The sequence below is a fragment of the Nansenia antarctica genome (genome assembly GCF_963989245.1).
Source record: "Nansenia antarctica genome assembly, chromosome: 13".
Taxonomy (NCBI): Eukaryota; Metazoa; Chordata; class Actinopteri; order Argentiniformes; family Microstomatidae; genus Nansenia; species Nansenia antarctica.
The window spans coordinates 16,239,877-16,267,387 of NC_137683.1; the positions used below are offsets into that span (position 1 = coordinate 16,239,877).

Here is a 27,511-nt window from a genome sequence, read left to right on the forward strand (position 1 = left end):
AATGAAAGAAAAAAAGAAGAAAATGTTAGATGACATACAATTGTATTTTTACTCTATTTTTGGAATTGGTTTGTCAGCCTTATGTTGTGTTGGGTCTAGCCTGAATGAATAGTAATTGAAATGTTGCTTGATTGTAATTAAACTGATCATCTTTAATGATTTTGGAGTCAGTGGTTTTTGTCTGCATATCACACTTTTCCTCAGCTTACAGCAGCCCCTTTTACTTTTTAAACCGTGTCCACCCAAACGCAAATGGACAGTTAAGCATTGTGCTAGTTATATCTGTCCATGAGGATAGATGTGTACTAAAAAAAAATATATATATATATATATATATATATATAGAAGTTCAATAAATCTATCGATGTCAAGTACTGTGTGGTGGAAGTCAAATTGTTATCCTGACACTGAAGTGTCAGCCTCTACCTGCTGAAAAGCTGTGTGATCAGAAGCTCAAGCACAGTGTTTGACCATGTAACTGACGTCAATATCCACAAGTCGCAAACATGAAGTGTTTTATCAATCTGTTTTTATGTCCTTTTGTGTTTGTGTCATTCACAAAGTAATATCTGTCTAAATATCAAGGTCTTTGCCAGTTAGACAAAGTAGCTATAAATAGTTACCATTGTCGGATGCCAATAGGCATCATTGGTCCCTACATTAGGAGAAAAGGAAGGTGTCATTCCATTATTAAAGACGACATACAGTCATGGACAAAGATATTGGCACCCCTGCTCTTCTGTCAGATAATGCACCACTTCTCCCAGAAAACGGTTGCAATTACAATTGCTTTGGTATTTACATGTATATTTATTTTGTTTGCATTGGAACAACACAAAATAGCAGAGAAAAAAATGCCAAATCTGATATCATTCCACACAGAACTCTAAAAATGGACTGGATAAAAAAAAAAAATTTGGCAAAATTATTATTATTCAAAATCGTAAGAAATAATTGTATTTCAAGCATATAATGCTCCTTTAAATTGTATTTAAACTCACCTGTGGCAAGTTACAGGTGCTGCCAATGATATAGAAATCATACTTGAACTTGTAACCATTTAAAATGTAGAAAAGTTGACTCAACATTTGTGGTGTGTGTCTGTGTGTATCACACTGAGCATGGGGAAAAGAAAGAAGAGCAAAGAATTGAGAACTAAAATTGTGGAAAAGCATATATGGACAATTCCACGGCTACAAGTCCATCTCCAGAGATTTTGTGGGTCATGGGTCTTCCAGCAGGATGTTGTTCCAATGCAAACAATAGAAATAAACATGTACAAATTGCAACAATTACAAATTGTAATTGCAACAATTTTCTGGGAGAAAGTGAGAAGTGCAGGGGTGCCAACATTTTTGGCCATGACTATAGCACAGATCTCCACACTCCTCTGGATTTCGAATTAATTAATGAATGTATTTTTTGGGGGGGGAATAATAATAATAATAATAAAGAGAAGAAGAAAAAAAAAAGATAGATTATCACAGCGCAGCAGCCAGGCCTACGTGCGTGCGTAACCTACAACAATCCCTTTTCATCTCGTGACGTTAGAATTATAAGGTTCTATCTCCATTTTTGTCAAAATTGAGTTTTTTTACATAATCTGATCCATTAGGTGTTTATTAATGCCTGTGTGTGGTGTTATTTTTAAAATGTTGACATTTTTGAGTCAGTAATTCATAAATACAAAGGTTTCATCTCACAAAACATAATGGAATGTAAAAACTTTGACGCTCAATATCTCTGAACTACCCTAAACGGAGATAGAACCTTATCATTCTAAGCTCACGATCTCTCTGTGGGAATTTGGGGATTTTCTCATGAATAGTGAACAAGCCCACATTGCCATGCAGAGAGTCGGTTCTCAATTGGGCTGTAGCTTGTAAGGCCCACCCTGCGCAGGAAATAAATTATGGGTGTCTTTATAACGGTGGACCGGCCATGTCCTTACTGTCTATATAGGCAGAGCAGAGGGAGGCACACAGAGTGACGCGCCCCCCGCATCACGCAGTTGCCATCTCTTTATCATCCCCGCTTTCAATTTGACGTTCAGATATTATTGCCATACTAGTGAAATAAAGCACATTTTGCCAAGATGCCCAAGCCACTAACAGACCAGGAGAAAAGGAAGCAGATCTCGGTGCGAGGGCTGGCCGGAGTGGAAAACGTCTCCGACATTAAGACCAATTTTAATCGCCACCTCCACTTCACACTCGTCAAGGACCGCAATGTGGCCACCAAAAGGGACTACTACTTCGCCTTGGCCAACACTGTCCGGGACCACCTGGTGGGCCGGTGGATCAGGACGCAGCAGCACTACTATGAGAAAGACCCCAAAGTAAGACCCCCGCTGCCGCAGTCATCCCGTCCCACACGCTCTCTCCAGCACGTACGCACAGCCTCTGGGTTTCCCAGGGAAATGTTGCTGCGTGTTATGTAAACTGGTCATATAATGTTTAGAATATAATGACATATAGGTTAGATCTACATTACATCATTTGATCCTCCTCAATGCTAAACGCGGCGAATTTGTCAGGAATTTGTCAGTTATTTCTCAAGAGCGCACGATGAAGCGACAGGTTACATAACCGTGTAGTGCGTCTGTCTGTCTGTCTGGACACAGTGCACAGTGTTCAGTATTTGGCAACATTTATGACATTTATGTCTCCCAGGCATCATGCAAATTAACAAGACAGTGTGAGGCATAAATGGCTGGATTGCAATGTTAATATTTAAAAGCCAATCCTTCACAGCACACCCACCCAGTCAATCGTGTCAACTGGTTGTTAAATATGTATTATGTAATAGGAGAGCCTACTCATTGTGTTTAGACAAACTAAAAGGCACAGATTGACTGGGTGGGTGTCACTCTAAACAACCGTAGCAAACAAAAATGTTTATTGTCTGTGAGTTTGAAGATCCTATTATATCCACAATCACTGGATCACTGAATACCACTGCCACAGTAGAATTAAATAATATTCATACTTATTATGTTATTATATAATTGCCATAGAGGGGTGTAGCTGCAGAAAAATACACAGGCTAAAACTCACTTGAGGCTTGCTCTGTATAGTACATTGTGTACTGAATTGTGCCTCACTAGCGCAGTGTGAATATACAAGCATCCTTTACGTGGCCACAATATTTTGAGAGGATGGAGAATAGATTTGTTTGCAGTTTTGTGCTGCAGACAATTTCGGGTCACAATATATTCACCTTAATGCAGCACAATCATGTACAAATGAGTGATAATGAATCCTATAACTTGTAAGGTTCGGGCACCTATACGGCTGCTTGAAAGAGTCAAAGGAGAACATAATATGACAATAAAGTTGAATCTGAATGTAATCTACTCTAATAGAAAGATCAGATTAAATGTTTGTGCCCTGTCATTATGCAACCCTCCCCCCTGTCCATCTGGTAGGATGACATGAGTCTGGTTGGTTGTACTGCTGTCTGGAGGCCAGCCTTTAAAGAGCCACAGACCCTGAAATGTGTGTTTTTCTGCCCTTTAAATTGCATGTCATGTCGTGTATGTACAGTAGATCACATTTGCTTCAGTTGCAACGTCAACATAAGTTGCTATTGTTAACCCCTGATCACAGAGAAAGGCTATTCTTTATTACTGTCCTTCTCAATGTCTTTGACCGTTTCACAGGATAGATAGCTATTTGTAATGGCTGATGATGCACAGGTATTGTACCATATCAGACATATCTCTCATTAGTAGAAAGAAAAAGACACGTTTCCCCAAAGTCCTCCATTGACAACCCGCAGCCTTAGACTCCATCCTGTTGTTGTTGTGGTGTTTATATAACCGTGTCTCTACGGATGACTGGCATCGATAGACTACGGTCTAACCTTTGTATCGGACTACCAATACTGCTATTTATACTGACCACTGGATGCCTGTCATGCCACTGTTTTCTTTCCATGCCCTGCTCTGCATTCCTCTTATCACTAAGGAATACCAATTGAAATCCAGAGGTCAAACCTAGGCTCAGCTGTCCTTGCCAGCATGTCAGACAGGATAGAAACAAATGCACACAGGGAAGGAAGTAATACCCCTGCAGTTTAAGTTCCACACCCCATACAGGAATTGAGCCTCATACCAGGGATTAATAAACATTTTATAACATGGTATAGTTGTTCTACTGTAGTTTTGCAACCAATATTCTCAGTGGCACGTTAAGTATAACGTAGTGATGAGTGCTGGCTGTGGGCCAACAATTTCTACACGATAAGACGTAAGAAAACAAACTCCAAGTTTGAGTTTCAAGGGCATATCCAGACATAGTTTCCAGCACTCGGTAAAAAAGGTATGACTTATGTCAAGTATTCCATTGTTAAAAAACAAAACCTTAGATGCGTATGCAGTCATGCACTCATGCACTCATGCTCACAGGCTTCTGTTTAGTTGTCAAGCTCAATAAAAGCTGTTGTTCGATAGCATGGTTGCCAAGAATAGAAGCCCTGTTGTTGCCAGCACCTGCTCCTCTCCTCTTGGCTTCAGCTAGCAGAGATACTGTTGTATTGAATACTGCCGTGGTCAAACCGCTACCACAAAAGAGCAGCTTAGATTCCTCCGTAATGAATAACTACAGGCACATTTCTAACCTGCCATTCATAGGTAAAGTAATTGAGGAAACGGTCTATAAACATCTTAATGAATTCCTGACCTCTTGTAGCCTTCTCCATCACTTTCAATCTGGGTTTAGGCCTAATCACAGCACTGAGGCAGCTCTTATTAAGGTTTTAAATGACATTAACCCTAACACTGATGCGGGAAAAGTCTCAGTCCTAGTGCTATTGGACCTTAGCGTAGCATTTGATACTGTTGATCATGATAAACAGGGTAGGCTTCTCTGGCACAATCTTACAATGGTTCAGGTCCTATCTACAATGGTTCAGGTCCTATCTACAGGTCGTATCTACAGGACAGGGAACTATTTATCTGACCGCACAAGCATGACGGTTCCATTTGGGGGCCACTTTTAATCAACTTATTATGCTCCCATTAGGCACACTTATTCAGGATAACAAGGTTGCTTATCAAGTTTCAAGTTTCATGTTTCATGTTTCAAGTTTATTGTTACGTCACATTACACAAGTGTAAGAGAGTAAAATTCTTAGGCTTCGGTTCCTGACATTGCATTGTAGCACAAGACATATAATAATTCAAGCATAATTCAAGATGAAAGAAAAAGTGACAGTAGTACATAGTACTTAGAACATGAATGCTGATGACACACAACTTTATGTAGCCCTTTCTCAAGATGATCTTGCGTCAATAGACTCTCTTATGGACTTTATATGCAGTCAGAATTTAATGCAGTCAGAATTTCTTACAATTAAACAAAGACAAAACTAAAGACTATTATATTTGGAGCCAAAAAGAACAGGCCAGTGGTTCCTGCACATCTCTCTTTCCATACAATGTAAAGATCAGGTTAGAAATCTCGGTGTCATTTTAGATTCAAACTTAAGTCAACACACATTAAGTCAACAACAAAAACAGCTTATTATCATTTTAAGAATATAGCGAGAATTGGGGGTTATATGTCCAAGCAGGATGATGAAAAACATATCCACGTTTTTTTTAATATCTAGCAGGTTAGACTACGGCAATGGCCTTTTTTCAGGACTTTTGCAAGAGTCCTGTCTAAACCTAGGAAGTTTGATCACATTTCTCCCATTCCTAGAGCATTACACTGGCTCCCTGTGTCTCACAGAAAATATTTTAAAATCATGCTCCTGGTCTACAAATCTCTGAATGGTTTAGGGTCAAAATGTGCTATATAAATAAATGTGCTTTGCCTTGCCTTCTAAGGGCAACCACACAGGGGAACACTACTCTGTGATGGCCTAAAGTGATGATGCCGTTGACAGCATGTAAAGTGCACTCAGGACGCATTGCACTGACTTCCCCTCTCTTTCTCTGTAGCGTGTGTATTACCTCTCCCTGGAGTTCTACATGGGGCGCACACTGCAGAACACCATGGTGAACCTGGCCTTGGAGAACGCCTGTGATGAGGCCACCTATCAGGTGAGTCTACACACAGAGAATGACAGTGTCCCATAGTCACATGAACACACACATTGTCCATACATTTATACTTTATACAAAACATATTGATTACTCTCACATTCAATGTAAGAAAGAAGAACACAATATTCTTATACCGTATATGAATTTAAGGTGCATGGCCCTCTAAGCCATACAATTTCACAATAAACTTTTATGAACAATAAAATGCATCTTTATCCTTTCTTAATCTTAACACATTTTTAATTCGCTATGTCAGCTGGGTCTGGATATGGAGGAGTTACAGGACATCGAGGAGGACGCTGGTCTTGGTAACGGGGGCCTTGGACGGCTGGCCGGTGAGTTCCTCGTCTTTCGTTTGTCTTGCGCCTAGCTGCTTCTGCCCTCTAAAAATAGTGTAGCCAATGGCATTGATGCTTAGCTGTCTGGACAACCTTGTCTCATCTAATCTCTTCCACCTTTGTTGTGCCTCAGCCTGCTTCCTAGACTCCATGGCATCTCTGGGTCTGGCTGCTTATGGCTATGGCATCCGCTATGAGTTTGGCATCTTCAACCAGAAAATAGTTGATGGCTGGCAGGTAGTTTGACTGTGTATATAAACATGTATTTCCTGTGTACTTAATATGCTGTGTGTCTGTGATTGCAATGTAAGTAGACGTGCAGACGTGTTTGAGTAATGGCATTTAAACGGTCCAATAGATGTGAGAAGTGATACATCTGCATAGGTTTATAATCCACTCATAGTAGATTCATAATCGTCCTATTAATTGACTTGCGTCTCAGTGATTGACACATCTCTTCACAGGTGGAGGAGGCTGACGATTGGCTGCGCTATGGCAACCCCTGGGAGAAGGCCCGCCCTGAGTACATGCGTCCGGTCCACTTCTATGGCAAAGTGGAGCACCACCCAGATGGAGTGAAATGGGTCGACACACAGGTGAGACGACACACAGAGGATACAGAACAGACTGGCGTCATGAAGGAGGAAAAGATGATGAACATAACATATGAACATGGCTTAACTTGTTTCCTCTACACTGTCAGGTGGTCTTGGCCCTTCCCTATGATACCCCAATACCAGGGTACAGGAACAACATAGTCAACACCATGAGACTGTGGTCTGCCAAGGCCCCTTGTGATTTCAACCTGAAAGACTGTGAGTCCTTTACTGTTAGTGGTGTGTGTCAGATTGTGCAGTGGCAGTGTTGTTGATTTGAACATTGCTAACTCAATTACATAACAAGTGTTACGACCTTTAAAATAGCTTTGCCAGTCATCAAATTCAACAATCAGCTCATCATGATGAAAGCTGCAACACGAACACGTAACAGTGCAAAGCAAGACATTTGGATTATGTGACCATAATAATTATGTGAGTTGTTTTTTTTGTATTCCCTAGTCAACGTGGGTGGCTACATTCAGGCTGTGTTGGACAGGAACCTGGCTGAGAACATCTCCCGTGTTCTCTATCCCAATGACAATGTAGGTTGTTTTTCTCTCATCACAAACTAATCAGCCTGCCTCATCCATTTCCATCGATACGTTTATTTCTCATAGTATACTGTATAGACATACTGCCGCATGAATGAGTACTTTAAAGATGAGACTATAGAGCACTGCCATGTTGAATCACCAAGAAAGAGCTGTGACACAATGTTCACCCTGTTGTTTGACCCCAGTTCTTTGAGGGCAAGGAGCTGCGTCTGAAGCAGGAGTACTTTGTGGTGGCGGCCACTCTCCAGGACATCATCCGTCGCTTCAAGTCCTCCAAGTTTGGCTCCACAGAGGTTGTGCGCATGGACCTGTCCACCCTGCCTGACAAGGTGATGTATGCTAGACGAGGTCTAATACTATACAATAACTGTCTGCTTATTACGTTCTCTGCAAATGTCTTTATCCTTTGACCTCTGAACTGTATGACTACGGTGAAGAAGTTGCACAGTTGGGGAAATAGACGATGCAAACCAGATGCGTTGTTTTATACGACCTTGTGTGATGGTGTCTCCTAAATGTAAATATATTGACCATCTCCTAACTGCTGCTGCCCCCCCCCCCCCTGGCTTGTAGGTGGCAATCCAGCTGAATGACACCCACCCTGCCATGGCTATCCCTGAGCTGATGAGGATCCTCATTGATATGGAGAAGATAACATGGGAGAAGGTGGGCCCTGTCAACTCTGCTTAGACATCCACTTTTCACACGTTGTCATGGAGAAATGAAGAATATATGAGATAGACGTCTGTTTTAACTTTACATTTCATTAACCAAACCTAGAGAAAAACCGTGAGGGAAAATACATACTTTTTCTGGGGGTCAACGTTCATTTCCTCACCACCAAGGCAAAGTCTTGAAGCTTGAAACTTGAAACACAGCCGCCCTCTTCTCCTCTTCCTCTTTCAGGCTTGGGATATCTGTGTGCGTACCTGTGCCTACACCAACCACACTGTCCTGCCTGAGGCCCTGGAGCGCTGGCCCATCGACCTGTTCCAGAACCTTCTGCCACGTCACCTGGAGATCATCTATGAGATCAACCGACGCCACCTGGAGGTACAGTAGCGTTACGACACTCCTCCCACAGCATTCTGGTCCTGATGATGGAACCCATTATGTCTGTGTGCTGAACAACTGTGGACGCCCACTGAGCTAAAGCCTAGGCATCCTCGTCACCCCCCAATTACCGTTTTATAAGTATGGATATGAATATGGTGAATATATGAATATGGTGAATTTTTATTTTAAAAATCTCAATTGAATGTTTATGAGCAATATATTATTCTTAAATTTTGGAGAGAAAAAACACGTGTGGAGACAACGTGCACGAAAGTTTTGTCTTCCTCCTCCCACAGCGCATCGCTAAGATCTTCCCTGGGGACGACGACCGTTTGCGTCGCATGTCTCTGATTGAGGAAGGAGACCAGAAGAAGATCAACATGGCCCATCTGTGCATTGTTGGATCCCATGCCGTCAACGGAGTGGCCCGCATCCACTCTGACATCATCAAATCCACCGTGTAGGAAAACCATGCTTATACCTCACCAGGTCACTCTTTAGCTTAGCCCTGATATCGCTAGACTTTCCAGAGCTATCTCTAGCCTGGTCTATTACTCTGCTGATTGGTCAAGGAGGTTGTCACTCAAGTTGTGTCATTCTCAACTTACTTTGTATAGAGTGGTGTATGACGTACTTGTGTCAACAGGTTTAAGGATTTCTATGAGGCGGACCCTGACAAGTTTCAGAACAAGACCAACGGTATCACACCCCGACGTTGGCTCGTCATGTGCAACCCTGGCCTGGCTGAAGTCATCGCAGAGGTGTGGAGTCTAAAATGACAAACACAAATGTGGAGAATGTGTCACTGTGTTTGCCACAAGTCATGATGATTGTCAATACGGTGCCTTTCTGTATGTTTGAATATCCAGAGGATTGGTGAGGATTACATTCGTGATCTAGACCAACTGAAGATGTTGCTCCAGTTTGTCGACGATGACGCGTTCATCCGTGACGTCGCCAAGGTCAAACAGGTGAGATATCATCAACAACTGTTCTTTTTTTGAAGAAACGTTTATTTTAGTCTTCATCAGCCTGAGCCAAGTTCTATCATTGCCTACCTCACACCTCCCTGTATCTTCTGCCTTCAGGAAAACAAAATGAAGTTTGCCGTCCACCTTGAGGAGCAATACAAGGTGAAGATCAACCCCAACTCCATGTTTGATGTCCACGTCAAGAGGATCCACGAGTACAAGAGACAGCTGCTCAACTGCCTGCACATCATCACTCTGTATAACCGTCAGTGTTGTCTCTCTCCTTTCACGTCTAGATTAGATTACATTAGATTCGATTCAACTTTATTGTCATTGACAGAGTACAAATCTCTGTCAATCTCTACATATTCATCAGATAAGTGATTACTTCTGAACAAGTTACTGTAACCTGTGTGTCTTCTATCAGGCATCAAGAAAGAGCCCAATAAGTCATGGACCCCCAGGACTGTCATGATTGGAGGAAAGGTCAGCAACATTAGATGTTTTTTTCTTCTTTTATTAGATGATTGATCAAATAGTACATCTTACTCATTAGAATACACCTTACTGTATTGCATTGTTAGAGATTCTGCCATGTGCTTTAATGTGTTTCACAATTTTCACCCCCAAGGCTGCCCCTGGTTACCACACAGCTAAGATGATCATCAAGTTGATCACTGCCATTGGAGACGTCGTCAATCACGACCCAGTGGTTGGAGACCGCCTCAAAGTCATCTTTCTGGAGAACTACAGGGTCACGCTGGCTGAGAAAAGTAAACCTGTAGACTTGTTTCATTTGTAGTGCATGTCAGAGTGTCACTGCAGTAAGTGACCCTTCACTTCAAACATGATTGATTTTTTCTCTCTCCCCATCTGTCTCTCTCTCTCCTCAGTCATCCCTGCAGCCGATCTCTCTGAGCAGATCTCTACGGCGGGCACAGAGGCCTCTGGCACGGGCAACATGAAGTTCATGCTGAACGGAGCGCTGACCATCGGCACCATGGACGGCGCCAACGTAGAGATGGCGGAGGAGGCCGGAGAAGAGAACCTCTTCATCTTTGGCATGAGGGTGGGCGACGTGGATGCCCTTGACAAAAGGGGGTAAGACAGTTTGTGGTTCACGTGAATGAGATATATGAGTTGTTGAACCAATCAGTTATGATCGACAAGACAGATTGTCATTGGATTTTTATTGCTAAGGAAAGAACTTGAGAGGGATAATTACTAGACAATTCCACTAAAATATGTTTTTTTATCATGTTTTACCCCTTTAGATATGATGCCATGGAGTATTACAACCGTCTTCCTGAGCTCAAGCAGGCCATGGATCAGATTGCTGGTGGATTCTTCAGCCCCAACCAGCACGACCTCTTCAAGGACATTGTCAACATGCTGATGCATCATGACAGGTCGGGATGTCCAAATGCTGACAAATACATGCTGACAAATACATGCTCTGCACTTCAGTTCACAAAGCAAATAAATGAAAAATGACACACTGACGTTGGTGTTGCAGGTTTAAGGTGTTTGCTGACTACGAAGACTATATCAAATGCCAGGAGAAAGTTAGTGCGCTGTACAAGGTCAGTGTTCCGAGGAATTAAAATCTTGAAAAATCTACAGAAATTCCCGAAAATTCAATGCTGTATGTATGCGTTTCTACGAGAGTTTATGACATTGTTGATAAATCAACTCCACTCTGTTTCCATCACAACAGAAACCTAAAGAATGGACCAGGATGGTGATCCATAACATTGCTGGCTGTGGTAAATTCTCCAGCGACCGCACCATTTCCCAGTATGCCACTGAGATCTGGGGAATGGAGCCCAGCCTGGAGAAGATTGGCGCCCCTAGCGATCCTCGCTAAGCCGGCTCGGTCCCTGGCTCGTCCACAGAGATCATTAGAACTCGATCAATCCCTGTAACTAGTACCTTTCCATTTGTGTAACATGTGGCAATATTTCTGTAGTGGATGATTGAATATAGTGACCCCTGTCTAGTCACATGATGGCCATTAACCTGTCACCACTTTAAACCTCAACAGTCAATATAATACACATTTCTATTGGCTTGAATTTAAAATCAGTGTTCACCAATAGCACCAGCAATGCATAGTCAACTGTATGTGCCAACACTATCTACGTCCACCAGCATCCAACTATCTAATACCATTATTCTACCACATTTGAGCGATTATGGCCAGAGAAAACACCCATTTACAATGTAGTGTGGTCAAGTCACTCACACGGTATGGTCACACAGTATGGTATTGTACCAAAGTCATGTCTTCCAAGGAAGAGAAATGGGACAGAATGGTAAAGGATTAAAATATGCACATTCTCAAGTAGAAACTGTGATTCTACAGTGTCTGCCTGCCAAGGATACCATCTTTATATCTGCACCAAATGATGAGTCAGGTTGAAGGGGCTAGGTTAAAATCATGTCATCCTCAAATCCTGTTTGCTCCATGTCTCATATGGTGAATGTTGAATGTACTCATTTGTGCGTGTTATAATCATGTTTGGGGAAGTTCACAATCCCTAAAACTAAAAACTTCTCCACTACCTCCTCTCAGTAAACTGTGTTTTGTTTAGCATGATCCCAGTATTCACACAATACTTTGTTCCTGATGATCTCTGTGTTGGAAATGATCATTCAGTAGCAAACTAAGCCTTCTCTCCTCCACCTTCTCTGCCTAATATAATACCTCTCTGAGTGACGAAAGCTGCCTTACTAAGCTGTGTAGTTGTTTGTATGTTCAGTCTGAAGTAAACCCATGAACACCTTGACTTGACTACCCACTGTTTGCTACTGTACCGTTTGCTACTGTATACCTGACTGTGTATGGAAGCGTTGGACGTGAAGGACGATATTGGGTGATGAAGATTGCACTGTCCATTGTTTTTGGAATAATGTTAGCACTGAAGGCTTCAAACTCTGCATTATCTCAATGTCCTTGTTTCACAACAACAGTCAATAAAGGAGACAAAGTTACACTTTGTGTGTGTGTTTTTTGTTTGGATTTAATGCATTTGTTTACAGACCCCAAAATGTGTGTCTAAAATCTACAATATTACAATTATTTGGTTCTCTACCTGGGGGATTGTCTAATGAAAACGAATAGAAAAATCCACGTTTGTCAAAAAAACGTATAGGTGTGGACAGGGCCTCAGTTTGAACTTTGCCACGACCAATTAGAACAGTCGTGTGACGTAGCTTATTTCAACTATATAAAACACACACAGAACAGTTCAGGCAGGAAGGTGAAGGTCCACTACCCCAAAGCATCTCCCACAACTATCCGAGTCCAGCCTAATCCAGCTACAAGCATGTCTGGCCTTTTGTGGGGAATGATGAAAGCACGGGTGGCTGTTGTTGCTCCGAGGAGATTTGCATTCAACCAGCGAGCAAACATCTCCAGTAAACCACCCAAAGACCACATCGGCGCTGCAGTAAGTTAAAGTTGACGATCGCCAGTTTTGAGTTTACAACCAGTAGCTTCATCGATTGTGCTACAGACAGGGGGGTTACAAAATGTTAAAATCTGTTCACAAACAATTCAAATGACACTTAAATGCCCATACTGTCCATGCGTTTCCACTGAATTGATTGATCTCCTTTCCTGTGTTTTGTGTGCAGGAGACAGTGTTTGTGTTGGCTGTCATGGGAGCCACCATCCTGGGGCCCTCGGGCTGGGTCCTGGCCAATCTGGAAAACTATAAGAAGCACGACTGACCTGTCTTGTATTGACTTACTATTCAGTTAGAACTTATCTTATAAACTATTTAGAACTGAAGTTTATTTGTTCTCAATAAACATTGCCAAGTAGCTAACGTTTTGTTTTTGTTTTTTTGATATCCGATGATTTCCTTTGTCAAAAGCCTCCGGTTTCTGCCTTTGACACCCAAAGACAACCAACATTGGATAGGTTTCGTATTTCGTAATCTACATTTGTGAAAATAGCTGGACAACGAAGTTGCAAGTAAATGGGAAGATATTTGAAATTGTGTCATAAATGTGTCCATGGTTCTCGCCAGACGTCCCATATGTGCGTAGCAGCCACTCTTAAAAAAACAACAACAACTAAACGTTGGTGGGCTAACATGCTCCCCTCTGTTTGGCGGAAAATATCGTTACACACATTAAACCCAAATCAATAAGGACAATGTTGTGCAGACATTAGAAAAACAATCTGACCCAGGCGTTACGTTTCCACAGACAGTGGACGGAAATGGATACCGAGTGAACCATCTGGCTCATCTCACTCTTTGTTTAGTGCTTGTTAACTTGGGACCCATGACATGAGTAAAGGCCTACAGAAACACATGATAAATTGTATGAATTTGATGAAAAGAAATAAAACATTTAGTCTCAGGCTACTACTGTATTCATGGTGATCAGTTTATACATGTTGAGCTTCAAAACCTTTTATTGTTTTTTTTATGGGTATGCCGTGGTGCGTTTAGAATCACACTGATGCCATGGCCACAATAACAGATCTTTATGAAGCCAATCCAAAGAGAGTAAAGCTCTCTGACCAAAGTCAATGCCCCGGAAGTTTAGAACGATAACGAGGTCAGACTCAGAACACAGGGGGAGAAACAGAGGGGCTGCGTTCGTAAATTCGCTCTGGAAATCTGATCAGCACTCATAGAACGCCCCGTGTCCAATCAAACGACTCGGTCCCGTTTATGACGTCGACGCAGTGTGCGCCCCGGCGCTCTCAGAGCGAGTTGACGAACGCAGGCAGCCCCCAGAATACCTACAGCTAAAGAAAGAAGATGGCGGAGGAGCAGCAGGAAACAACACAACAGGGAGGGATGGAGGGTGAGTGAAATAAACAACATTATATATATAACATATGTCACGCAAGCCATTTAGGTTAAGATAATTATTCATTTAATCTGGGTAAAAATGTGCTTGTTTGACAGTTTATCAGTAGCTGGCCGTTAGGTTACGAGGCTGACAGGAGAACAGACATGATGGGGGAGGCCGGAGCTTTTACCTCACAAACACAAAGAGACGTTGTTCTAGACTCATCCTTTTGGGGGATAAAGCAGTGATATTGAGTTATTTACATAATCTGATCCATTAGGTGTTTATTAATGCCTGGGTGGTGTTCTTTTTAAAATGTTGACATTTTTGAGTTAGTAATGAATAAAATACAAAGGTTCCTCCTCACAAAACATAATGGAATGTAAAAACTTTGATGCTCAATTATCTCTGAACTACCCTAAACGGAGATCCCCTCTCGTAGCTGTATGGTGGCGGACAGTTCGTGTAGTTGTCAAATGTTTTCGACGCCGTCAAACTGAAATTGGATAGTTTGAGCTAGCTAGCAAGCTAATCTCAGTTTAGCCTAAATACAGGGCTACGTTCGTAAAGAGCGCTGTGAGAGCGCCGGAGCGCACACTGGGTTCAACGTCATAAAGGGACCGAGTAATTTGATTGGACGAGAGGCGTTCCATGAGTGCTGATCAGATTTCCAGAGCGTATTTACGAACGCACCCACCATAGCGAGCTTCAGGGTTGCTTTAAAGATATACGAAATAGCTTACAACCGTTTCATGAAGTTGTATCGACACCATGATAGACAAGAAAAGGAATTACGAATTTATTTTGGTTGAGTTAATGTCTCTTCTCCAGCTCCAATGTCACTTGGCTACACAACATTGGTCATCTGTATTTGTTGTGCTGCAAGTGACCCACTTATCATCAATGATGAATTGTATGTGTCTCAAAGGCTTTTTAATGTAATTAAGAATTATTAGACCTAGAATCTGCTCATTGTCACGTGCACCCTGGTCCTCATGCTATAGGACCATTGTCATAGTCCAAAATGCAGCAGCGAGAGTTTTAACCAAAACAAGCAGACGAGCTCATTTGATTAAAGCACTTTGAGCTGCAACGTTTTCAGGAAAAGCGCTATACAAATAAAATTATTATTATTATTATTATTGGACTGATACTGTACATTCTCAATTAATGAACTGGCCTACTGAGATATGAGGACTTAATAATTTCACCCCTCTCTTTCCAGCGGGAGGTGTAAACTGCCTTGCCTATGATGAGGCCATTATGGCTCAGCAGGACAGAATTCAGCAAGAGGTGAGAGATCTTCCTGTCTCATGGGCACTGATACTCACTGCTGTATTTGAATGAGTCTGACATATAGTTCAGACCACACTTGTTCATTGTGGGGAGCGAATACAGGTAACACAGGTCTTCGCTCTTTTGTATTCATGTTTTCGATTGTTTTTATGAAATCGGTTGAATTCGCAGAGTATGAGAGTATAGCACCTGTTTGCTCATGTTGTGTGTGTGTGTCTGTCTGTCTGTCTGTCTGTCTGTCTGTCTGTGTCCAGATCGCAACCAGTAACCCTTTAGTGTCAGACAGACAGGACCTGTCGGTGCTACAGAGAGAGTACGCCCAGGAAGACACCATTTATCAGCTCAAGATCAAGGTCAGTGGGGGAAAAAAATCGGGATGACCTGGGGGCTGTTCCACGTGCGTTGATTAGTATGTTCGCGATTAAAAGGAAAGCCTAGTTCAGGCAACTCTCGATTGGGATTCAAGCCGTAAGTGATTCCTTGAATGAGAATCAGGCTTGCGTCATCAATGTTCACACAAGTCCGGTTTGGAAATTCTCGATTTGGGCGCGTGCCTGCAGGTCGAAGGAGCCCAGAAGAGCCGATTGTCGAAAAGAAGATACTAGACTGGAAAGTGACAGCGCAGCGCTCCTACTTGTTGATCTTTATGAAGACGGAAAATAAGGTGTAAAAAAGTGCAATACTGATAATTATCGCGATTGATCAAAATTAGTCTAGCTTAGCTCTAATCGCGCTTTGAGGAACAGGCCACAGTACACTCTTTATTGTATCGAAACGTTTCCTTATCAACCAGGTGCATTGGTGACACTGTGTTGGTCTCTCCCTTTAGGATCTACACAAAAAATACACTTGTATCCGGAAGACACGACCAGATGGGAACTGTTTCTACAGAGCTTTTGGCTTTTCACATCTTGAGTCACTGCTGGAGGACAGCAAAGAGCTGCAGAGGTAATTATCATTGTAATAAACCTGTTCATTGGTGGTCGTACCTTCCTCAATAGCCTTCTACGGTTGATGCTAGGCGCAAAGTAAGAAATTCACAAATGATGGCACTGGGCCTCCGGTACAATTAGTTATGGCAGTATCCTTTGCTGTGTGATATACTTGTACGAGACTGTAGGATTTAGGGTAACTGACGGTTAAGGTGTAGCAGAGGTGATCTAGAATCGCGCTCTTGTGTTGAGTAGCTATGTCCGCGCGACTTCTATTATTAGATTTGTTTAACTGCAATGTGATCAATACCAGCATAGTCGATGCTAGGTAGCTAGCTTACAAGGAAGGCTATCATTATCATCTCATGTTCAGTGTTAATAATAATCAAAATGTGTTTATTTATTTAAAATAAATTAAATTAACTTTTTTTCTTTTTTTTAAATGTATTTACTTTATTTACCTATCTTCTTGAACGTAATCGCTGTCAATAGCAATCGTGACAAGCAGCACAAATACGTTTGGACAGACGTGTTTGGATGCCAATGTCGGCTCGCAAAGCCAGGAGCAACACTTGTGACGATGCAGTGTAGTCCGTAGGGGTGTAACGGTTCACGTATTCGTACGTTCAAACTAAGCCGGTTACATCGGTACTGATTTGCTTCATTATGTCTCTGTAGGTTCAAAGCGGTGGCAGCTAAAAGCAAACTGGACCTGGTGAACCAGGGCTTCACTGAGTTCACTATTGAAGACTTCCACAATACTGTGAGTTCCTAAATGTGCACATTAACATAATCTTAAGGTTAGATTTAGGTGTGTATTGATTGTGACTGTATTGACTATATCTTGTCTAAGGTTAGATTTTGGTGTGAATTTGAATTTCAATCTGAATTTGAATCAGAATTTGATTGTGAATTGATTGACTATATCTTGTCTATCACCTCATTGTTAATTATAGTTTATTCTGTGTCCGTCCGCGACACACACCACAAACATGACTGTGTCCAAACTCGCAATCTTATCTTCTGCAGTGGTTTAGTACCCTGGCTGCCAGATAGATAGACACGCTATAACGTGCAACACCGTGTGTGTTCCTGTCACGCAGTCGCGCCTCGGAAACGTGTTGAACATCCCAACCAACATCAATGTCCTAAAATGATCTGTGCAGAATCTGTGTGACACGGCCGCACACTTGCTGTCTTGTGATAACCCCTGATAACCCCTGCTCCTCCCACCTCTAGTTCATGGACCTGATCGAGCTGTGTGAGAAGCAGCCGGGCCTGCGGGAGGTGCTGGGCTCCTTCAACGACCAGAGCGTGTCGGACTACCTGGTGGTGTACCTGCGGCTGCTCACCTCCGGCTACCTGCAGAGAGAGCACGGCTTCTTCCAGCACTTCATCGAGGGAGGGCGCTCCGTCAAGGAGTTCTGTCAGCAGGTGGGTTTCTAACGGGAGATAGGAGAGAGAAGAAATTCCAAATGTTTGTTTTTTTTTTTTTTTAATAATCCAGGTAGGTCGATTAACAAAAAAAATCCTTATTTAGAATGACGGCCTGGCCAGTGGCCAGCAGTAAGCTAAGCATGCAGCCATTGTCCAATGTCATGAGGTTTTCTTTTCTTACATAAACTATGATAACAAGCTACTGAGACCGACCTTTTTTATTTCCCTTGTCCAGGAGGTGGAGCCCATGTCTAAAGAGAGCGACCACATCCACATCATTGCCTTGGCTCAGGCCTTGAACGTCTCCATCCTGGTGGAGTACATGGACAGAGGCGAGGGGGGTACCGTCAATCACCACGTCTTCCCAGAAGGCAGTGAGCCCCGCGTCTTCCTCCTCTACAGACCAGGCCATTACGACATATTGTATAAATAAACTCCTGTCCCCCACCCCCAGAGAGTGGGAAAATACTTCAACCGCCACGTTGATGCATAACGTCTGTGTACGAAGATTACACTATGGTATCTGAACAAATAAAACAATCGCATTATTACAGCCCCCCTCACTCCTATTTTCCCCTCATCACAGAAAATTAATTATTAAAAAAACCGTAAAAAAAAAAAAAAGAATAGCAGTGACTCCAGGCGTTTAGAATTGTACAGTTTTTTTTTTCTTTTGTGGTTGTAAATGTTATCAACTTGCTTTTTGTTGAATTATTTTCCTTTGTTACAATGCGTTTCATTGAGTTTTATTAAAGGGATTTACATCTTATTTGACTTATGTAAATGTTTTGTGTGTGTGTGTAGTCAACCGAATTCATCCTGCATAGCAGCAATACGTGTAATGGATTAGATACAACTTTGTCATTGCAGAGTACAAGTATCAGACAACGAAATGCAGTTTAGCATCTAACTAAAAGTGTGAAATCATATAAAAACATGATATTAAAAACATTATAGTGATAGGTACAGTATGGTAAGTACGGTAGTAGTGGTATATACAGTTATGAGCTATCTACAGTTAAGGTAGCTTGTATACAGTATGTCATGTATGGATGAGGAAAGAGGAATGTGAAATAATACAGTATGTGCAACGGTAGTATTGTAAACACCAGTAGTGTTAAGGTTAAAGAGTGATCATATTGACCAGCGGTGTGCAACCAACACTAACTATCTAAATGGGATTGTTCAGTGTCCGGGGGGTGGGGATACTGAGAGTCATTGTACCCCGGGGGGGTTCAAACAGACCGTTGGCTGGGCTGCGAGGTATCCTTGATGATGCTTATGTTATGTAACGATGGTCAATCAGGACAGGCAACAACTTCTTTCAACCACTTCATTTTCGGAATGGAAGACACACAAAACACAAGTTGTCCTCCTGGTGGTGTAATTCTTTTCAGTCTCTTTCAAATAGTAGCATCAATTCTACTACTGGGTACGGCGACACCACAGGGAGAAAACACACACAGACCTGCAGTACACCAACACTCCAAAGGGGGCGCAACAACAAAGAATACCCCCTGGTTTAGTTTAATCTATGGATACATGACTCTCTTTGGTTGTTTACAGCGATGCCGACGCATGCGCACTTGTCTACTATTGCGCATGTACGGCAACTTGTTGGTTGACGTATATTGCAGACAGGATTGTACTATAATATTTAATCTTATTTCATATCTAATATTATTAGAGCCCTGGCAGACAACAGTCAGTGAGCAAGCGCGTTGGACGGCGGAAAGAAAACCAACCAACCATGTCGGGGATGTTAATAAACCTGTTTGCAATGACGTTGCCACGGAGGTTAGGGAAGGTTATTACACTGACATGTGTCAGACATCACTCCCGTCTAACAAGTAGGTCTACATCTGTTGGGATCTCCTGTAAAATATGGCTTGGCTCTGATATCGAGACGCGTACCCAGTTGACCTCTCAAGGCATGCTGCCTACTACTAGTAGTCTACTAGCCATGTTAACTAGCAAAGTTACCGGTATATCCTTTTAAGATAGAATGACTGAATGAATGAATGAATGAATGGTCTTTATTGTCATTGATATAGTACAGGTACCGTACAACGAAATTTAGGAGGGGGGGCTCCCCTGGTGCTAGGAAAAAAAATACTAAAAACAAGAGAGCCAAGGGTAAATCAAAAAAGAGAAAAGAGCTGGTTGACAAAAATAAAGGCTATGTACACTATCTACTATACAATAAAACACTGTGCTGTACACTATGCTATGCTATAAATATCCTAACTTTTCCCTATATCTGAATGTTGTGTGTTTTCTTTTATGACATGTATGATCCACCCCTCTGTTCTAGCTGAGTTAATTGAAAACATGGACAAGAAAGCTACGTGGGACCTGTTCTACACAGAGAACGGGAGCAGGACACCCAGCTTCAAGAACTTCGAGTGGTTCTTTGGCTTCAATTCAGTCCGGGACTTCATCCTGCCCTTGCTGCACCCACCGCCGTCCTCTGACGCCCTGCTACACATCTTAGACATGGGCTGTGGCACCTCTGCCCTGGGACCCAGCATATACAGAGAGTCTCCCTGGCCGGTCCAGGTGACCTGCGCTGACATCTCTCCCATTGCTGTGCATCTAATGCAAGAACACGTGAAAACCACGGCAGTACAACCTCAGAATCCGTCCTCTAGGCTAGAGTTCTTAGAACTGGACTGCACAGAGCTCCGTGGACACTACGGGCCCGCGAGCCTGGACCTCATCGTGGACAAGGGAACGACAGATGCTTTGTTGAGGTCCAGGGAAGGGACAGGCAAGGCTAGCAGCGTTTTAAAGCAGTGCCTTAAGGCGTTGCGGAACTCTGGGTCTCTCCTTCAGTTCTCGGACGAGGACCCGGACGCCAGGCTCCTGTGGCTGGAGACGGAGGGCCAGGAGCCTGGGACGATGGGTGTGAATGTGGGCTTTCAGGAAGTTGGGGAGTTGAGGGGGGTTTGTTATTACTGTTACCAAATTACCCCACAGCCTGTTGCACAGTAGCTGGTCTGTTTGTCTTTGTTTTGTACAGTGAAGGATTCAATGGATAGATTACACTAGGCAGACAGTTGTTTTCAGGCCCCCCGAAAGAAGTGGAATATTCTGCAATGGCTGAGTCAGTCACCTGGTCTCAGTTGTTCAAAACTTTGAATCTGGATCAGAATGATCTTGATTCTTTTTTGCTATCCAGGGTCAGATGGAGCTGGCTGATTTCCCTTATATGACTCATACTGATAGATGTGATCCTGTATAGCAAAAAAGGATAGTTCAGGAATTCTGATCCAGATTAAACGTTTTGAACAACTGGGCCCTGATCTCAACCCGATCGAGCATCACTTGCTGAAGAAAAAGCTAAAAGCAGAAAGACCCACGAACAAACAACAACTGAAGACAGCTGTCGTTAAGGCCTGGCAAAGCATCACAAAGGAGGAAACTCTTCACTTCAGGCAGTCATTGCCTGCAATGGATTCTTGACAAAGTATTAAAAATGAACATTTTATTTATGATTATGTTAATTTGTCCAATTACAATTGAGCCCCTGAAAATTGGGGACTGTGTATAAAAATGGTTTTAAAAAGGCACTTGAACTGCGTCTTGATTGTTTCATTTCAAATCCATTGTGGTGGCGTACAGAGCCCAACTTATAGAAATTGTGTTACTGTCCAAATATTTCAGGACCTAACTGTAGTTCCTAATCTATCTCTAATATAAAGTAGGATTATTCCATATTCACATCTTTGATCATAGCATTTGCATTATCTGTTTGAGAATATCTATGGAAGATGTTGATTGGTTCTGTGTTTATTCATTTGGACTGAATGAGTACAGATGGGAAGCCAGATGGTTCAATTCTAGTACGTACCATGTCTTTTTTCATTTACTCAGCATAAATAACTTGTCAAAACAAAGGTAAAAAAATAAAGGAAGGACCTGGAATCAAAATAAAACGAGGAGCCTCCAGACTGTATTTCTATATACAACATAATATCATGGCCTACAGTGCACATGTATGCCCATGTCAGCGTGGGTTTGAATCCGGCCCGTGCGCTTAATTGTAATGTTGGAATACCAGGAGGGTTGCTGTGGTCATCTCAACCACACTGGGCTTGGGAGCTCATAATGCTGTGTATTCACCTGCCTTATGTGTGGCCTTTTTATGAGTGCAAAATGCTGTGCGGTTTTAACCTGGGTTGTAGTGGTTCACTTTTAGGCAGTTGAATTGTGAACTGTGCTTGAGTGTGGTTGAGATACTGACATTGTTCCCCTGCCGAATTCCTCCCTATGAATTGTATAACTGTTACATTTAATAAAGGTTGTTTTGTTTTGCTAAACCAGTATGTGGACTCGTGGTGTGTCTAGCTCATCCTCTGACATTGGACTCCAACTCTATTTGGGTTCTATTACATTACTTAGCCTGTAATAATATTACTATTTGTAACAAATATGTCCAGCTAACACATACCTTACTGCCAACAAGTCCACGTAACTTTTGACTATTCAGAGAGCGCAATTACAGGAGGTTTATCTACCTTAGATAGGTTGAAATACACTCTGCAAGCTCTCTAATAACTAGTTGTGTTGGACATTGTGACACGCTCATTATTACGCACGCATACACACTGTCTGAGAGGGATCACACATACACACTGTCTGAGAGGGATCACACATACACACTCAGAGGGATCACACATACACACTGTCTGAGAGGGATCACACATACACACTGTCTGATAGGGAGTTAAGATCATAATTTTGACTGTGATCTGAGTGTAATAAATATATTATTTATTTTGTACAGCTATGTCTCTCTTTATCATTGACCAAAGAGAACAGTCTGTATATATTTCAGGGTAGATTTTATTCAGAAAATATTTAATGCAAATACTTCCAACGCACATAGTAGTACATACAGTAGTAGCTATGTTAGGAAAGTAATAAAGCCATTGAATGTTAAAGTTAAAAACATACCCTGATAAACAAAGCCTATTTAATGTTTAGTGCAACTGGTAATCCCATATGAATCAGTAAAAAAATAAAAATGTTTTAAATGATCCACCCTTTTCTCTATACAATTATTGATATATCCCTTTTGCAGATTTATTTCTATATATATTCATTAAAAAGCATAACATAGACTGGGAGGTTGCTGTCAAGGGTTAAAATATGAAAAATGATGGATTGATGGATGAATTGAGGGAAAGCGAACAAAGGCCCCATATTTCAGTATTATTTAAGGAAAAGGCTGTAGAACCCAGTCGTCTCTCCTTCTCTGTCCTCGAGCTTTGCATCCTTACAGAACGGAGGAGGGAAGAACTCCTCAGGGTTCTCTATCCCAACAAGAATGTTGAAAAAGCTGTGAGGAAGAAGGAATACAGATCAGACACAATTTAAAGTAATTGAACTTATTTCAGTAATTTCATAATAAGGGAACAGATACTGCATAATAATAATAATAAACAAAGCCTTATTAATAATAATAATAATAATAATAATAATAATAATCATTTCCTCCAGTGAAGGTCTATATCTCACAAATACATTTGGGATTAAATAAATATCTTGTTATCTTGTATCTTGTATATAGTAACAGAAATAATAAATTACAGTAAAAACATTCATTAGAATGCTTACAGGAACGGAAAATGTTTTTCTGTTTGTGTGTTAGCAGGTCACATGGTCAGGAAAAATATCTTAGAAATTGTCAAATATGACCATTATAACGATTGACATTAAATATGACCATTATAACGATTTACATTAATTATGACCATTATCACTATTGACATTAAATATGACCATTATCACTATTGACATTAGCAAACATGCTCTAAATCTACAACAAAAAAGCGGTCATAGTTTACACACACTGTGCTCACACACTAATAATGACAGACTAACCTTGTCAATACCCAGCCAGTCTTCTCTTTGAAGAGCAGGGAGGAGACGGGTATGCATCCAAACTCTGTGACGGTGGTCATGTATTTACCTGAGATTGGAAGTAATGCACAGATACAGTCAGAATGGCACAATCAGTGAGCACGTACACAACACGGCCAAAAGTATGTGGACACCCGAACATCACACCCATATGTGCTTGTTGAACATCTCATTCCAAAACCATGGGCATTAGTATGGAGTTGGTCGCCTCCGTTGCTGCTATAACAGCCTACTACACTCTTCTGGGGAGACTTTCTGCTAGATTATAGATTATACCGTGGCTGCGGGGGGGATTCATTCCAATTCAGCCCCAAGAGCATTAGTGAGGTCAGGCACTGCGGCTGTTCGGTGGGAAATTTGATGAACTGACTTGTTGGAAAGGTTGTATCCTATGACACGTTGAAAGTCACTCAATCACTCAATCAATATAATATTTATATAGCACAAGTTCATTATAACATATACTGAATGCAAGTGCTGAACATAAAAACAATAGTAAATAAAATACAACACATTAAACCAAAAATACAAATCCAGGAATAGAACAAGAAATAGGAGATAAGAAATGGGGGTAAAAGTGCAAGTTGAGATAAACACTAGATAAAAAGCCAGGCTAAAAAGGTGTGTCTTAACCTTTCTTTTAAAGATATCCACACTCTCTGTCACTGAGCTCTTCAGTACGACCCATTCTACTACCCATGTTTGTCCAGGGCGATTGCATGGCTGTATGCTTGCTTATATGCACCTGTTAAGCGATGGGTGTAGCTGAAATAGCCAAACCCACCAGTGAGAAGGCGTGTCCACGTTTGCCTATGTAGCATATGTGAGGACAGAAAGATACAGTATTCAAAAATGAAAGTGACATTCAAAACGCATTTGACCTCTATCCCTTACCCTCTTTCGGTTCTCCATACCAGGTGTTGACCAGCAGACCCTGCCCTGGACCAGAGGAGCTACCGAGGATGACCTGTCCCAGGAGAGAGCTGTTCTGGGGGACTTCCATGGGGTGGAAGTCTGACTTAATGGCCATCTTCTTACATGTGCGGTCTTTGTAGTCGATCTCATACATGACACGCTGCAGGCATAAGGGAGAAAAAGTATTTCTAGCATGGCAGGGTTTCCTTTATTTTGATGAATATTTTGGGAAAAATACATCTCTGTCTTTGTATGAACAAAGTACTTATATGTGAAGGACAAGTGTGTTGTACAAGTTGTATTGTGAGGAAGTGTGTGGTGGTACCTCTCTGAAAAGCAGAAGTGCATCTAAATGGAATGTCTGGTTCTCATGAGACCCAATCTCTCTGAAGCGGATTCGCTTCCCAAGCGCATCATAGCTGTACTTTGCATACGCCATCAGCTCCTCCTTTGCTGCTGACTGTAACAGAGAGAGTGTGATGTTGTTTATTACAGTTCAATGAAGAATATGCAGTTATAGGTATAGTCAAAATCCATAGCAACACAGACAAGTATTTGTGCAGCGGCTGTGGGGTCCAGGAGCTGTGTGTTTGTAGGACATGAGACATGCTCAGTGGCTGTATAGTGGCTGGATATGGAGAGTGGGAGGAATGGTACGGAGACATTCCTTCGTTAATAATAATAGTTGCTTCTCCAACAGTGTGTTTCTGGATGAACTAATGAGAGGAAGGGGGGGGGGGGGGTGACCCAGCTGTGATAAGATAGTTCCTTCCTCAATAAGGATTACCTGTCATTGTGCAGCTGCAATAACATTAATTGAAATGCTTACAGTGCTGTGTTGAAACAAAACAGACCTACCACAGAGAGACTCCCAGTAAGAAGGGGTGGAGATCCTGTAAAGATGGAAAAGGATGTTTTTTTATTACTATGTTTAATGCGTAATAGTAAAACATTTATCCAGAATTGGACCATAAATGTGTCCCATGCATCGTAAAACAATACTAAAGGCATAGTACAGGTCAATTACCGTCACATATTTATAGCTTTGTCTACAGTACAATAAACAGGTATGCAGCAGATAATCCTTGACTAGAGGATAGGCAGCATTACAGGCTAGCAACACTCAGTGCTTCTTTGGTTATTTTTTCCTCTCTCTCTCTCTCTCTCTCTCTCTCTCTCTCTCTCTCTCTCTCTCTCTCTCTCTCTCTCTCTCTCTCTCTCTCTCTCTCTCTCTCTCACACACACACACACACACGCACAGTTTTACTTACTACATGGATGAGGTCTCTGAGCCAAACAGCCCGCTGCTAGGCACATACACAGGACAAGGATCCTCATGTTGTCAGATGCTGTCCCCTCACAGCTGACACACTAACAAACAAAGTGCTGCAGGAGAGCTGAGTCACGTCCTTATAAGCAGCATGAAACTGAGGGTCCAGTTCAAGTTCAGGATCCTTGTTTTCCTCCTAACCACAGAGGCTAAGTCACATGATAGTGACAGAGGCTGAACTTACACCTAGTGAATGTTGCAATTGTCATGTGATTAAACGTCATGTCATTAATATATATGATATAATTATTAATTATATTAAAATGTTTTTTATTGTTACTTTTACAATATTTAGCTCCTATTACTATTACACTATTATTCATTCAACATAGTCATAAAAAACATCCTTTTCCATCCTACAGGATCTCCACCCCTTATTAATCAATAATTATTATAATATCAATAATAATATTATATATATAGATATTATCTTCTTTTTCTTCTTCTTCTTCTATATAATATTATATAATATTATATAATACTTTTCCTTTGTAATACAATACCTATTTGTGTGTCAGGAGTGTCAGGAGCTACTGGTTTATCTAAGCAGACCAACTAACACTTCCTCATTCCGTTCAACCAGTTGAACAACAATCTATTTAGTATGCAGTTGAGGCTGCAGGTGAAAGGGTACCACCATAATTATGTTCAAAAGCATATAATAATAACAACATTCTAATTTCTGTAAATCTCTTGTTTCAATTCAATTCAATAGTGTTTCCATGATAAATGAAACAGAATGAATATATTATTTTTTGTAGTGGCCTAGGACCCACAGATAGCCAGATTATTCTTTTATGGATCTCTCTCTAACCCTTTAATACGTCTAATGTACGTATTGACATTATATTGAGACAGTGCAAAAGTGAGAGAGAGAGAGAGAGAAACAGATGAATAGGACCTATGAGCCTGAAGACAGCAGTGGTAGCGTTGTGCCACACACCGTCACTGTTTTTGAGACGTGTGTTGCTGCCGTCTCTCCAGTGAGAGCAGATGTGCCAGATGTGGTGACACTCTGGTCCATGCTTCTCCTGGAAAGACCTGACTCCCCTCTCAGGAAAATGAGTGGCACACCTACGGTCTTGAGAGAGTGTATCTGTGGGTCTGTGAGCGACGTCAGCCCCTCCCCATTCGCTGTCACCCACCCTGTGGAAAACCATGTAACCATGTCAGCCGTATCACTTTCATTAATAAATGAGTCATGCATAAATAGGCATAAATACATGCATAAATGCATGCATAAATTGACATGCATAAATATTCATAATCTATATTAATTTACCCCCAA

At 41.7% G+C, this 27,511-nt stretch overlaps 4 protein-coding genes across 6 annotated transcripts; 3 read left to right on the top strand and 1 right to left on the bottom strand.

Annotated features, from left to right (window-relative positions):
- Positions 1 to 2,095: 2,095 nt before the first annotated feature.
- On the top strand, positions 2,096 to 11,975 carry pygmb (phosphorylase, glycogen, muscle b; the record flags this gene model as incomplete). Of its 3 annotated transcripts, XM_080544419.1 has the most annotated exons (20): positions 2,096 to 2,338; positions 5,948 to 6,049; positions 6,309 to 6,387; positions 6,524 to 6,627; positions 6,855 to 6,986; positions 7,094 to 7,205; positions 7,449 to 7,531; positions 7,729 to 7,872; positions 8,117 to 8,209; positions 8,450 to 8,596; positions 8,896 to 9,059; positions 9,246 to 9,360; positions 9,469 to 9,570; positions 9,688 to 9,835; positions 9,998 to 10,056; positions 10,202 to 10,343; positions 10,464 to 10,671; positions 10,845 to 10,979; positions 11,087 to 11,153; positions 11,288 to 11,975. In XM_080544419.1, the coding sequence occupies 20 exons, from the start codon at positions 2,096 to 2,098 to the stop codon at positions 11,435 to 11,437; spliced, it is 2,529 nt and encodes an 842-aa protein (XP_080400545.1). In that variant the 3' UTR covers positions 11,438 to 11,975. The 3 variants fall into 3 exon arrangements, with proteins under 3 accessions (XP_080400545.1, XP_080400546.1, XP_080400547.1); XM_080544420.1 differs by lacking the exon at positions 5,948 to 6,049; XM_080544421.1 differs by lacking the exons at positions 5,948 to 6,049; positions 6,309 to 6,387 and having other exon boundaries at positions 6,607 to 6,627.
- Positions 11,976 to 14,351: 2,376 nt separating this feature from the next.
- LOC308169237 (ubiquitin thioesterase OTUB1-like) lies at positions 14,352 to 18,726 on the top strand (the record flags this gene model as incomplete). The annotated part of the gene is made up of 7 exons (XM_080543914.1): positions 14,352 to 14,397; positions 15,611 to 15,678; positions 15,936 to 16,034; positions 16,511 to 16,629; positions 17,292 to 17,376; positions 17,853 to 18,047; positions 18,286 to 18,726. The coding sequence occupies 7 exons, from the start codon at positions 14,352 to 14,354 to the stop codon at positions 18,481 to 18,483; spliced, it is 810 nt and encodes a 269-aa protein (XP_080400040.1). The 3' UTR covers positions 18,484 to 18,726.
- A 1,050-nt stretch (positions 18,727 to 19,776) lies between these two features.
- cskmt (citrate synthase lysine methyltransferase) lies at positions 19,777 to 21,570 on the top strand. Its single transcript, XM_080543814.1, has 2 exons — positions 19,777 to 19,900; positions 20,365 to 21,570. Exons 1-2 carry the CDS (start codon positions 19,801 to 19,803, stop codon positions 21,042 to 21,044), a joined length of 780 nt encoding a protein of 259 aa, XP_080399940.1. The 5' UTR covers positions 19,777 to 19,800; the 3' UTR covers positions 21,045 to 21,570.
- A 1,320-nt stretch (positions 21,571 to 22,890) lies between these two features.
- On the bottom strand, positions 22,891 to 26,260 carry epdl1 (ependymin-like 1). The gene is made up of 6 exons (XM_080543951.1): positions 26,165 to 26,260; positions 25,752 to 25,786; positions 25,219 to 25,353; positions 24,873 to 25,053; positions 23,940 to 24,027; positions 22,891 to 23,394 (listed from the first exon to the last, which is right to left on the bottom strand). Exons 1-6 carry the CDS (start codon positions 26,229 to 26,231, stop codon positions 23,268 to 23,270), a joined length of 633 nt encoding a protein of 210 aa, XP_080400077.1. The 5' UTR covers positions 26,232 to 26,260; the 3' UTR covers positions 22,891 to 23,267.
- Between the last annotated feature and the right edge of the window lie 1,251 nt (positions 26,261 to 27,511).